General features: G+C 36.5%; 2 protein-coding genes across 2 annotated transcripts in view; both read left to right on the top strand.

Annotated features, from left to right (window-relative positions):
• The window catches only part of SMC4 (structural maintenance of chromosomes 4), a 36083-nt gene extending 24287 nt beyond the window's left edge, over positions 1-11796 (top strand). The window contains 9 exon segments of the mRNA XM_017848058.1: positions 738-890; positions 1936-2062; positions 5845-6034; positions 7645-7789; positions 8076-8249; positions 8663-8845; positions 9261-9493; positions 9954-10137; positions 10572-11796. Coding sequence (XP_017703547.1) covers positions 738-890; positions 1936-2062; positions 5845-6034; positions 7645-7789; positions 8076-8249; positions 8663-8845; positions 9261-9493; positions 9954-10137; positions 10572-10724 — 1542 coding nt within the window. The 3' untranslated portion in view covers positions 10725-11796.
• A 96-nt stretch (positions 11797-11892) lies between these two features.
• LOC108514603 (signal peptidase complex subunit 2-like) lies at positions 11893-12802 on the top strand. The gene is given in 2 exon segments (XM_017850959.1): positions 11893-12348; positions 12350-12802. Coding segments are annotated over 2 exon segments (432 nt in total). The 5' UTR covers positions 11893-12112; the 3' UTR covers positions 12546-12802.
• Positions 12803-14006: the final 1204 nt, after the last annotated feature.

Below are 14006 nucleotides of genomic sequence, written 5' to 3'. Positions count from 1 at the left end.
AAAAAAAAAAAAAAAAACAAAGTATTTTATACTTTTTTCCTCCTCAAAATATGTTCCTAGATAGCCTGAATACCTTCTCCCATATTTTATACTTTTTTCCTTCTGAAAAACATGTTGATAGCCTGAATACCTTTTCCCAAAGTGTTGTGCTTTGATTTTTTCCTCCCATATTTTGAAAATACGAGTTTATATCCTTTCACTTAAGTATTTGAATGCTGTACCTTCATTGAAGTAATAGGTGACTGTACAACACTGTTACCTTTCCATCTTATTATTTGATCAAGAAATTACTTGACCATCTCCTGAACTTTAAGATTGGGATTGGAACGGGTGGTTTGATTTTGTTCTAGTCTTTAAAATCAGAAGTTTTAGACCGGGCATGGTGGCTCACACCTGTAATCCCAGCACTTGGGGAGGCCAAGGCAGTCGGATCACAAGGTCAGGAGTTCAAGACCGGCCTGGCCAACATATTGAAATCCCGTCGCTACTAAAAATACAAAAATTAGCTGGGTGTGGTGGATGCACCAGTAGTCCCAGCTACTTGGGAGGCTGAGGCAGGAGAATCACTTGAACCTAGGAGGCGGAGGTTGCAGTGAACTAAGACCACCATTGCACTCCAGCCTGAGCGACAGAAGTTTTAGTTTTCTTCGTAAGTTGACTTTTCTGTCAATCTGAAATGGCTCTTAGAGAAAACTTTTTTTAATAGCTTTTAAAAGTTTTTAAAACTTTCTTTGTAGGTAAACAAAATGGAATCACAGTTGCAAAACGACTCTAAAAAAGCAATGCAAATCCAAGAACAGAAAGTACAACTTGAAGAAAGAGTAGTTAAGTTACGGCATAGTGAACGAGAAATGAGGAACACGCTAGAAAAATTTACTGCAAGCATCCAGGTATGTGCATGTGTGTGTGTACTGAAACTATTTGGGATTCAGCAGGAATTTATCAGAACCATTTTGCTATTTGCTTACAATTTATAAAATATATAAGGGAGGGAGGAGGGAGGATCTATAGGCAGATGTAACTCTTGATGATTTTGTTTCACTGAGTACTAGTAGATAATGCCCTGTCAAAATGTTGCCCCAACCACAGCTATTCCTGTTTTCCATTTGTACTCCATAGAAACATTACTTTCCTTAACAACTATATGGCCCTTTATTCTTTTCAAAGTGGAATGTTTTTTAATTATGAAAAAACAATGCACTCCCACTTCTTTTTTTATTTTAAGTTTCCAGAAAATACCCAAATGATCACCTTCAATTTTGACGCATGTTCTTTCAACTTTAATACCGTTTGCATATAATATATTTATATATGTGGTAGATATGTATATATAAAGTGTGCATATGGTTTTTTTAATGTCATACTAACTTTTCTTAATAAAATATGGTTTTCTTCTCAAGCCAGTATAAATGTACTTTGTTTTTAATTGCTTTAGAGCATTTTGTTTATACCATAATTGACAGTTTTTTTTTTGTATTATGTACACGGCTATGTTTAAAAAAAAAATCCTTGTAGGTATACCTTGATTCATTCAGTTATTTCCTTAGATTTCAAAAATTACAAGTATTAGACCATATGTGTACAACGTTTAAGGCATTTGTTGCTTAATGCCAGATTGTTTTCAAAAGTTATAATTTATGCACTACTAACAGCATATTCAAATAATTATTTTTCCAAGTCTTTGAACACTAGGGTGGTCTAAATAAGTTTGCTATCTTGTAAACAGAAATGTGGCATTTTAACTTGTCTTTATAATGAGCTTACACATTTTGTTTTTGTTGGCCATTTTCATTTTTTATATCAGTGGCGCATGTCTTCCCTTTTCCTATTAGTGTGTGTCTTTTTCTTGAAGATTTTAAGTGCCCTTTTTAAAAATTAACAATGTTTACAGCAAATGTTAAAATATTGACCTTAAATGTTAAAACTTTTTTGTAGCGTTTAATAGAGCAAGAAGAATATTTGAATGTCCAAGTTAAGGAACTTGAAGCCAATGTACTTGCTACAGCCCCTGACAAAGAAAAGCAGAAATTGCTAGAAGAAAACGTTAGTGCTTTCAAAACAGGTATGTTTAAAGATAGACCTTTTTTGAAAACAAAAACAGGTTTTTAAAGCTTGCAATACTTAAGAAGCAGTGGAATAATAATAGAAGCTAAGTATATGCAAGTCATTGCACTCTTTTATGCTGTTATAAAGTAAGTGCTGTTAAGTCTCATTTGACAAATAAGGAAACTGAGGCACAGTGGTGTGTGTGTGTGTGTATACATATATAATTTGCCTAAGGTCACACAGTACGTGGTGGTATAGGAATAGGTGATATAGTCTGATTTTTGAGCCCATGTTTTTAATGTCATACTTTGTATACTTTGGCCCTAATCATTCCAAAACCCCTTCAAGATCGTGGTTATAGATTTAGAAAAACTAAATCACTCAAATAACACAAGGAATAAGTGGTATGCACTCAAAGAAAAACAATGTATAGTTGTATTTTTTTTCATTCATAACTTCTTGTGCACATATATATACGTGTAAATGTTCTACCAAAGTAGAATCTTTAGGCAGGAAAAGGAATTCATAGACAGAATTGGCTCTGTAGTCTTAATTGAAATCCCCTGATCACGCACTTGAGCAGCTGTGCTTCTCCTTCCATGTTGGCTTCAATCAAACATAGATGTGCATCTTACTGAGAAGGGATGGTGAATTATGCCACAGTCCCATTCCAGGTTTACACAATCTTAGCTAGTGACTCCAGCAAACACAGCAAGCTTCATTTTTATTCTTAAGACGGATCCCTGTTAGTTTGCTTCGTGAGCCAAGGAAGACAATACCGATTAACCATCCCAAAAAACTAATGAGAGTGGAGTTGGAGCAGTTATTCAACTGCTCCAAAAATGAGGGGATTTTCTTCCCAAAGAAAAAGATTTTTAAATGTTGACACATTTCCACAATGCATATCAAATGTTCATTTATACTCATATTAATTTGTGTGTTTGTCTGTGTCTGTGTCTATCTGCATTTCTAATATTCAGGCCCTCACTTAAATAGTACCTGCTACTGACCAGGCTTTGTTTTAGCTTCTATTGATAGAGCAGTAAACAAAAATAAAGTCTCTTTCCAGGGAGCACACATGTAAGATGGCACATATTTAAGTGGAGGCCCAAAGAAAGTGTGAGTGCTAACCTGTGTATGTTTGAGAGAAAAGCATTCCAAGAAGAGCATAAAGGAGCAAATACAAAGGTTGAAGCAGGAGTATGCTGGGAACACAAGCCATTGTGGCTGGAATAAAGGACGGAGGAACCCAGATTCTCTGGGGCCTTCAACCACACTGCACTTTCCCTACAAGCACCCACAACAATGGCTCTGATGGTACCTAACGGTCAGTTGAGAAGCCAAAATGTATATCTGTGCTATTAATGGCAACATTTTCATGGAGAGACTGCAAGAGTCTGTATGTGTTTCATACTTATTTGTAAAGGAATTCTTGACTTTATTAGGAGCTCTGTATATCTCCTCTCATAGAAATGCCGTATATTATCAGGAGACTCTGTTAATATCTGATGTGGAGGACCCATTCGTGCAAGCATATCTTTAAGATTAAATATTTTCTTTTCAACTCTTGAACATATTCATATTTTTAAATAAAGGCTACAGTAAATCATTATATCTAAATCTGTGCAAACATTTTATATTTAAGATAAATTGGACTGCGCATGGTGGCTCACACCTGTAATCCCAGCACTTGGGGAGGCCGAGGCGGGCGTATCACTTGAGGTCAGGAGTTTGAGACCAGCCTGGCCAACATGGTGAAACCCTGTCTCTTCTAAAAATACACACACACACAAAAGCAGGATATGGTGGCACACGCTTATAATACCAGTACATGGCAAGCTGAACCAGGAGAATGGCTTGAACCTGGGAGGTGGAGGTTGCAGTGAGCTGCGATTGCACCGCTGCACTCCAGCCTGAGCCATAGAGCGAGACTTCGTCTCAAAAATAAATAAATAAATAGTTAAATATAGAATAGTGATGTCAGAATTGTCAGCTATATGTGCCACAGCTTTTCTAATTCTAGTAGACATACTGCTGTAGGTATTAAGAAATGCACTGCAGGTACTTGAAAACAAGAAAGTGCTCTGTAGAATTTCTTTTTGAAAGGAGATTCAGGGATAGAAGCCTTCTCAACTGCATGCCTGAGGTATCCCCCAATCATCATGGGGGTGCTGATGGCTCCCACAGCAACTGGTGTTCTACCCTACAAGTGAGCCAAGCACACAGGCAGCCTATTAGAATTTCAGCCACAAAGAACATTATTACTATGAACAAGTTAATCCTGTCAACAAATGTAACTTAGACCTGAAAGAAGTAATTACTAGTGTTAGCAATATGTAGGACTTTTAAATGTATATGTTTAATATTCTTAGGAAAGTAAGGAGCCATCCATAAGCCTCCCCAAAAAAGTAGTGGGGGTTTTTGTTTTTTTTAGAGCCAAATGGTAATTTCAGATATTTGAGAAATAGAGATACTGGAATTAAACTCAATAGATGGGCTAAAAGATCAGGCTAAAGAATTGTCTGATAACATAGTACAAAAAGATAAAGAAGCAGGAAGTTAAGAGATTTGGGAGCTCTTGAAATTCCAACATCTGCCTAACAGGAGAGCAAAGACGAAGGAAGCAGTAGTTATATCTGTCCAATCCTTGTCTCAGCAAATCCTACTTCCCTCCTCCTGTGCCTAATACCCATAGAAGCTTTATGGGAATCTCCACCAGTTATCTCAGCATTTTTTATTGCCTTTCTTGTATTCTTGATAGCTTGAATTTCCCATCTTTTTGCTACCTTTTCATTCTTCCTGTATTGTATAGTGATTCAGATTCAAGTGTGGAGAACAGAATTCAGTATGGCTAGCATAAATAGGATGTGTGTGGTGGGTGGGTGTGGTGGGGGAGGGACAGGGTAATACAGTGTTTACAGAGTCACTGCGATGTCTAAAGAGAGTTTCTAGATTTAACATTTCAAGAATAATTTCCAGAGCTGCTCTGCAGAACCATCAAAGAAGCTACTGTCTCCTCCACATTTGGAAAGCAATCCCTCAAATTTGGAAGATGCCACTACAACTGCCAACAGTAGCAGTACATTGTACCTACTATAATCCATACCATCAAAGTCAGTGCCACTGCCTGTTAATATTCACAAAGCTATTGACTGGACAGCAGAACCTCTAACTTCATTATAGAAAATCCAGACTTCTGTGTGACTGCTTGCCAGAAGAAACATGTCCAATTTGTTTATGCCTTCCAAATTATGCAAGTACTTTTGATTGAATTGACCTAAATTACCTCTAAACCCTAGCTACAGGGGAATCTGGGAAATGTTAACTTTTACTCTTCGTTGTCACAGGAAGAAATGCTAATTCATCTTATATCCTCCACTTTGTTTTAATGTGGAGAACTACGAAGTTATGTTAGCAGAAGAAAATAACCACAGTTACTTCACTGTGGCAAGATAATATTGAGTTAGGCACATAGTGTATCTAAGGCTAAAAATCATTAGGAATTCAGTAGTCAAGGAAATGCCCTAAGAAAAAGTTGTAAAGATACTTTAAAAGAAGCCGAGAACATGAAGCCATTAAGAAATGGTGTGTGTACAGCTGAATTAGTGTTTAACCTTGTATATTTTTATAACACCATTTGTTTTGATACAGGAAATCGTTTTTTTAAGGTGCTTTTTCCCATATGCCTAAAATTTGTTTTAATGCCTCATGTTAAGTCATAGCAACTGAAGAAATGTACATCTAACAAATGATGTTCATTAACATAGAAACACAAATTAGATTATTTTTTAATTTCAGAATATGATGCTGTGGCTGAGAAAGCTGGTAAAGTAGAAGCTGAGGTTAAACGCTTACACAATATCATCGTAGAAATCAATAATCATAAACTCAAGGCCCAACAAGACAAACTTGATAAAATAAATAAGCAATTAGATGAATGTGCTTCTGCTATTACTAAAGCCCAAGTAGCAATCAAGACTGCTGACAGGTAGAGTATGCATGTTACCCTAACCTGTTTTCCCTTTCCCCACCTTCACATTGGAAAGGGGGTTACTATGTAATGTTCCATGAAATGTTTGTCTTACTGTTAACTTATTGAACCTGTCTGACACATTACCTAATAGGACTTTCATGATGGAAAACCTATAATGAACATTTATCCTATGGCCAATTAAAAAGGCTGGTAAACAAGTATGCCATAGGAAAGTACAGGTAGACTGGAACCCCCCAGTTGTTGTGAGGGCATAGAAATCAGTTTTGTTTCTCTGGTCTCGGGGAGGGAGTAGTTGGTCCTTAATTGAAATAGATATAGGTCTTAAAAGAATAAGTAAAAGAGGTAAAAATGGGATCACCTAGCAAAATTCTCTTAGTAACTTACGTTTTATTTTATATTTTTATTTTTTGATACAGAGTCTTGCTCTGTAGCCCAGGTTGGAGTGCAGTGGCACAGTCAGGGCTCACGGCAGCCTCAATCTCCCAGGCTCAGGCAATCCTCCCACCTCAACGTCCTGAGTAGCTGGGACTACAGGAATGCGCCATGACACCCAGCTAGTTTTTGTATTTTTTTGTAGAGACAGAGTTTTGTCATGTTTCCCAGCTAATTTTTGTATTTTTTTGTAGAGACAGAGTTTTGCCGTGTTTCCCAGGCAGGTCTTAAACTCCTGGGCTGAAGCAATCCTCTTGCCTTGGCCACCCAAAGTGCTGAGATTACGGGCATGAGCCACTGCACCCAGCCACCTTGAATTTGTAAATACCTAAAAGATTTCATTGTCCTTACAAAAAAAAAGGTTTATCTACTTCTAGATCATTTATTTATTTGTGAGATAGTCTCTCTCTGCCATCCAGGCTGGAGTGCAGTGGCACGATCTCAGCTCACTGCAACCTCCGCCTCCCAGGTTCAAGCGATTCTCCTGCCTCAGCCTCCCAAGTAGCTGGGATTACAGGTACACGCTACCAGGCCCAGCTAATGTTTGTATTTTTAGTAGAGACAGGGCTTCACCATGTTGGTCAGGCTAGTCCTGTACTCCTGACCTCATGGTCCGCCTGCCTCGGCCTCCCAAAGTGCTGGGATTGCAGGCATGAGCCACCGTGCCCAGCCTTAATTTGTTTAGAGTATTTATTGAAGTATGTCTAAAATAAAGCTAGGTATGTATATAAAATATGGAAATTTAAATAGCCATTTATTTTTTTAGAAAAAATTCTAACAAATTGATTGCATATTGATGATCTGGTTAAATTAATCCAGAATGTTTTGCTCAGAGATAAGGAGGTAATAAGGGAGAAGTGGTGCCTTGCTTTTTTGGAAGTACTTGTTGCAATGACAATTTGATAATCTAATGGACAGTGTTGCATCAATCTAAAGTTAGATGATACAAGCAGCTTATATTGTATATTTTTAATTAAAAATATACAGCTCATCCCACAAGTGTTTGTATAAACCTACAAAACCGATTTAAGGATGGTTTAGAGAATCATAAACTTAAAATCTATGAATACTAAAATGTCACATTAAATCTCATTAAAAGTTCTTTAGTAGGTTTTCAGAAACAATAACAAATCATGTTACCGCATTTTTGATGCATCATTTTGCTTCTTTAGAAACCTTCAAAAGGCACAAGACTCTGTCTTGCGTACAGAGAAAGAAATAAAAGATACCGAGAAAGAGGTGGATGACCTAACAGCAGAGCTGAAAAGTCTTGAGGACAAAGCAGCAGAGGTCGTAAAGAATACAAATGCTGCAGAGGTAAGAGTTGCTTTCTATTAAGAGGAGATAGGATGATACTGGAACCAATTTAAAGAGCTGGATATGTGACAGTGCCTAGAATGTAGTAAGCACTCATAGATTTAAAGTTTTGTAACTATCAATTTGTATTTGTACAATAAGAATACTGTAATTTGTGAATTTAAATGCTTATATTATTTTTAAATGGAAGGGGCAAGGAGAGACTGGTAATTCCTTCATCTTTGTAATGTGAAAATGATGGCTCTGTTTGGGAAGATTCTATCTAGCAGTTCTTTTCGGTGTTTAGGAATCCTTACCAGAGATCCAGAAAGAACATCGCGATCTGCTTCAAGAATTAAAAGTTATTCAAGAAAATGAACATGCTCTTCAAAAAGATGCACTTAGTATTAAGTTGAAACTTGAACAAATAGATGGTCACATTGCTGAACATAATTCTAAAATAAAATATTGGCACAAAGAGGTGAGATTGTTACCATTTAGTTTAATTTTTAATGTATTCTTTATGAAAAAAGTGGGTTTAGGGAGGATTGTTTTGGGGGGTTGGGGTTCTTAAATTTTGTGAGCTACATTGTGATTTTTAATTCTGTGATCACGTCTCAGGTTTATGGGGACATATTGTTATAGACAGAAAAGTGTAAGTAATGGTTAGAATTAGACAACTGAAACCTAAGGCTGATCTGGACATTTAAGAAAAGATTACATGAACACTTTTGAGTGTTACAACTATTTCTTGAAGTCCTTTGAAAAATAATTGATACACAAATCAGTCACAACTCCTGTTTTCATAACTGTGTGATTTGTCATACTATTTTTTTAAAACAATGAATTGTGATATTATGCCTTCTCTAACTCTCCCCTAAATTGAACTTTTAGATTTCAAAAATATCACTGCATCCTATAGAAGATAATCCTATTGAAGAGATTTCAGTTCTAAGCCCAGAGGATCTTGAAGCAATCAAGAATCCAGATTCTATAACAAATCAAATTGCACTTTTGGAAGCCCGGTGTCATGAAATGAAACCAAACCTCGGTGCCATTGCAGAGTATAAAAAGAAGGTATGAATGAACTGTTTATGTATACTAGTTGAAATTCTTTTTAGTCCTTAGCCTAAATTCTGACCTTTAGTTTTGTATAATTAATGCTGTTGGCCAGGCGGGGTGGATCACGAGATCAGGAGTTTGAGACCAGCGAGGCCAACATAGTGAAACCCTATCTCTGTTAAAGATACAAAAAAGTAGCGGGGCGTGGTGGCACGTGCCTGTAATCCCAGCTACTTGGGAGGCTGAGGGAGGAGAATCGCTTGAACCTGGGAAGCGGAGGTTGCAGTGAGCCGAGATCATATCGTTGCACTCCAGTCCAGCCGGGGCGTCAGGGCGAGACTACGTCTCAAAACAAAATAATAATAATTAACAGTGCTAATCATATCAAATTTATCTGAATAGATTTTTTCCTATCATAATCTTTTCACAGGAAGAATTGTATTTGCAACGGGTAGCAGAATTGGACAAAATTACTTACGAAAGAGACAATTTTAGACAGGCATATGAAGATCTTCGGAAACAAAGGCTTAATGAATTTATGGCCGGTTTTTATATAATAACAAATAAATTAAAGGAAAATTACCAAATGCTTACTTTGGGAGGGGACGCTGAACTGGAGCTTGTAGACAGCTTGGATCCTTTCTCTGAAGGAATCATGTTCAGGTGTGTAATTATGCTGAGTTTATAATACCACTGTTAACCTTTTTCTGCATATTCTCCAAACTCAATTTACTAGTAAATATTAATTTGCTTACATGCTATTTATGCTTGCAGTTTACAGGGGCAGCCCTCCAGTATTTACAAAATATTTGTCTAGTTCATCTTTTCTTAAATTTTCAAGGCATTTTTAACATCAGGAATGAGAAACTGTATTTGTTAAGGAGAAAGAATAGCAAGAAGTATACTACTTAGCTTGCTCTTTAAATCTTAAAATTTTGGTATGTGTTTCTGTGTATTCATCTTCCAATAACGTTTTTATAAAATAACAGAAGAGTTCATATTTGTGAAAAGTAAATTACAGATTCCTAAGAGAAAGACAGTAGAAGTCAATTATGGAAAACAAATCACAAGGTCTTAACTTTAGCTTTACAAGTAATTTGACTATGATTTTCTTAATCATCAGTGTTCGACCACCTAAGAAAAGTTGGAAAAAGATCTTCAACCTTTCAGGAGGAGAGAAAACACTTAGTTCATTGGCTTTAGTATTTGCTCTTCACCACTACAAGCCCACTCCCCTTTACTTCATGGATGAGATTGATGCAGCCCTTGATTTTAAAAATGTGTCCATTGTTGCATTTTATATATATGTAAGTAATCATTTCGGGATTTTCATTCCAGAAACTTTTAGGGGTATCCTAAACACTGCACGTGGAATTATTCATTTCTTACTATTGAGCTTTTTCTTTATCGTCTAACTCCATCTCCTCTGGTATCAGTAGAGACCAAATTATTTTTTATTTGAACCAAATACTTCCATTTTGGAGGAATAAAATATAAATTTAAAAATGCAAATTAGCAGAATCACAGCTAGAATCCTAGGTCATCTTCCTAGATCTTTTCCATTAGAAGTCAAAATAACCAAATTCCTTTCACACTGAAATACTGTTATGAATTATTCCTGCCATCATTCCTTTACATGTTATCCATGCAATGTTTATTGTCCAAAAAATATTTGAGGTTACATGTTTGTGTGATTTACCTGTTATTACTTAATGTTTGACTTTTCCTTCTTTCTCTTTAGGAACAAACAAAAAATGCACAGTTCATAATAATTTCTCTTCGAAATAATATGTTTGAGATTTCGGATAGACTTATTGGAATTTACAAGACATACAACATAACAAAAAGTGTTGCTGTAAATCCAAAAGAAATTGCATCTAAGGGACTTTGTTGAACTTGTTTATACTGAAGATTCTTCAAGTTGATTCAGTGTATTACTGATTTTTTTTCTATTTGTAAAGGATTATGAGTTGTATAAAATACTCCTTAAACTAGATCATGAAACTGGTTTCTATTTTATGCAGTTAAGTCTAAAAAAAATTCTCTATAATTGCTTCTAGATTACAAAAATATGACAATCTTGTAAGTAGCAGACTATCGAGAAAAATTAGATACCTGGAGGGTCAGGTAACTTGCCAAAGTAAAAAGTATGTTAGTTGAGGCAAAGTCCTGAACTAGGTTGTGCTATCAAGGCTCAGCATACCTTCGTGAGCCTTTGATTTACCTATACTGGATGATAGATTCTTTAAGGCATTCCACTTAGCTTGCCAGTTTAGACAATCACCACAGTTATTAACCAAATACTAGGAACATATTTTTGTAAACCAGTCATTCTGAATTACAGTGATGAGAATTTAAATATATGCTTTTCTAGAATTTGATGTTTGACCATTTATGACTTAATTACAAGAGAGCCAGTAAATTAAGACAGTGTCTCAACAAGCCTAGGCTATCTTGTAAGTTGAAAAATATCCCACTGTAGTTGCTTCATGAGTATGAAGATGGCCCCTGACTTACACTGGTTCCATCTACAAATTTTCAACTTTATGATAACATTTATCAGGGTACTAAATGCATTTCAACTTGGTAGTTTCAACTTGATAGGTTTACCAGGATGTAGCCCCACTGTTAAGCATCTGTATTTGGGGTTACTTTAGTAATAAATGGTTAATAAGATACCTTGAGTAATGTTTGCCTATAAAATTGTCAGGGTATTTTTATACTATTGGTTCAAGAATGTTTAATGTTACTGGACGTAAGTTGGCAACCACTTGGTTTTTGGAAGGAATTTCGATATTGAATTAGAAGTCTGCCCTAGCTATTAAATTTCTGGGTATTTATCCTAAGGAATTAAGAGTTAATTCTTTCTTCAGTGGGCTATTGTTTTAGATATTTAAAAAATCCAACAGTTTGTATCATAATGTAACTGTAAAAATGTAAACGCATTCATGGACTTTTAAATAAAGCAAGATCTGAAATTCAAGTATGGTAACCTGTTCGAAATCAAGAATATATAAGGGGGAGACGCAGAGGTGGACAAAATGGCGGCGGACCTGCACAGGGCAGGAGAAGCAGTGGTCTCGGAGGCAATAGTGGGGCTGGCGGTGGTTCCAACTGCACGACAGGCAGTGGCCGTAGCGGCTTGTTGGATAAGTGGAAGATAGATGATAAGCCTGTAAAAATTGACAAGTGAGATGGATCAGCTGTGAAAAACTTTGGATGATTCTGCCAAAAAAGTACTTCTGGAAAAATAGGAATATGTGGAGAACTTGGGTCTAATTGATGGTCGCCTCACCATCTGTACAATCCTGTTTCTTTGCCATACTGGCTTTCATTTGGAATTGTATGCACCCCTTTCCAGAGTCCAAACCCGTCTTGGCTTTGTGCGTCGTATCCTATGTTGTCATGATGGGGATTCTGACCATTTATACCCCATATAAGGAGAAGAGCATCTTTCTCGTGGCCCACAGGAAAGATCCTATAGGAATGGACCCTGATGATATTTGGCAGCTGTCCTCATCTTAAAAGGTTTGATAACAAATACACCTTGAGGCCGACCTTCATCAGTGGTAGAACAAAGCAGCAGCGGGAAGCCGAGTTCACTAAGTCCATTGCTAAGTTTTTTGACCACAGTGGGACACTGGTCATGGATGCGTATGAGCCTGAAATATCCAGGCTCCATGACAGTCTCACCACAGAAAGAAAAGTAAAATAGCGAATTCTAAAAGTAGCCCTCTTTCTGCTGGATCTTACTGAATTACTGGCTTGGGGGGTGGGGAGATAAAACCGGGTAAAGTAAGAAATGTTAAGTCCCTGTTTTGTCCTGAAATTTTAGTCTATTCTGGATAAATAGGATTTTCTGACACAGATATGAGAAGTTGTAGCTCTGATGTCTAGCTATAGTCTCCTTGATCTGCTGATTGCATTATTTTAATTTGCTTTTCTGAGAAAGCAGTTTTGCTAAAAGCTGTACATTTTGTATCCTAGCAGTACTTTAATATAGGTATAGCTTGCCATGTAGCATTTTAATACTCAATTTTAATTATTATCTGATTTGCGACTCTGTGTAAATTCCCCTATTTCAATATATGTTCTGAAGAAATCCAGATATACGACTTCTTGTGTATGACAAGCATTCCTTCCACACACCTGTGGTGTGTATGTATCTGATTTGGGGAGAATTTAAACCCCATAGCTTTTCAATTTGTTTGAAAGACTTTCCTCCTGTTAACATTGTTTGCTTTTAACCAGTTAAAGAAGCCCAATGGCATTTTAGTTTTATACTGTGTTTTCCACTAGTGATGTCCCTGTTGATTTGTTTGTGCCTTTTATTAACTTGCCATTTTCTAAATTTTTTCAATAAAAAAAATATATATAAGAGAAAAAGTAAGTTTAAAATGCTATAAGTGATAATCTCAAGTGTTTCATTTGTGGGGAGAATAGAATTTAATACTTTATTGTTTTAATAACCAAATGCAGTAGAGCTCAGATTTTTGAGTTTCCTCATTCCCCAGGTGGAGTTGCTGTGGCAGAGATCTTTGGTACACTACACCCCCGTCTCATGGGTTCAAGCGATCAAGTGCCTCAGCCACGAGTAGCTGGGACTACAGGTGCACACCACAGTGCCCATCTATTTTTGTACTTCTGGGTAGTAGATGGGTTTTGCCATGTTGGCCAAGCTGGTCTCAACTCCTGGCTCAAGTGATCTGCCTGCCTTCGGCCTCCAAAGTGCTGGATCCACAGGCGTGAGCCACCGCACCCACGCCTGCAGTACTAAGTTTAAAGAATAGAAGTACCCAGAACCCCATGTGAAAATCCCATAGCTACCATTTCTGAGTTTGGAAGTCTCCATTAAGACAGTGGCCAAATAAAATATCAAAAGTGTTTATTAAAATATGTATTATTATTATACATAAAACTAGAAATATTTCAATTATATACATTAACTTTTGCAATCTTCCCTGCTGGTAAAAATACAAAACAGCAGTAATAAGAACCAGTTACTGCATATATTCAACTATATTTATTGCATACTTAACAAATGAAGTTTCCTACAAACTAGCAAGATACAAAATAATGTCAAATCTAAAATGGTATGTATACTTATGTTTTTAGCTATTCGTTAACAGATTATAGAACCTTTATTATACCATTCATACCTTGGCCTACTCTTTAA

Source organism: Rhinopithecus bieti, unplaced genomic scaffold (assembly GCF_001698545.2).
Source record: "Rhinopithecus bieti isolate Rb0 unplaced genomic scaffold, ASM169854v2 scaffold_55, whole genome shotgun sequence".
Lineage (NCBI taxonomy): Eukaryota > Metazoa > Chordata > Mammalia > Primates > Cercopithecidae > Rhinopithecus > Rhinopithecus bieti.
The sequence above is the reverse complement of the archived record's forward strand: the minus strand, read 5'-3'. Positions and strand labels throughout refer to the sequence as shown.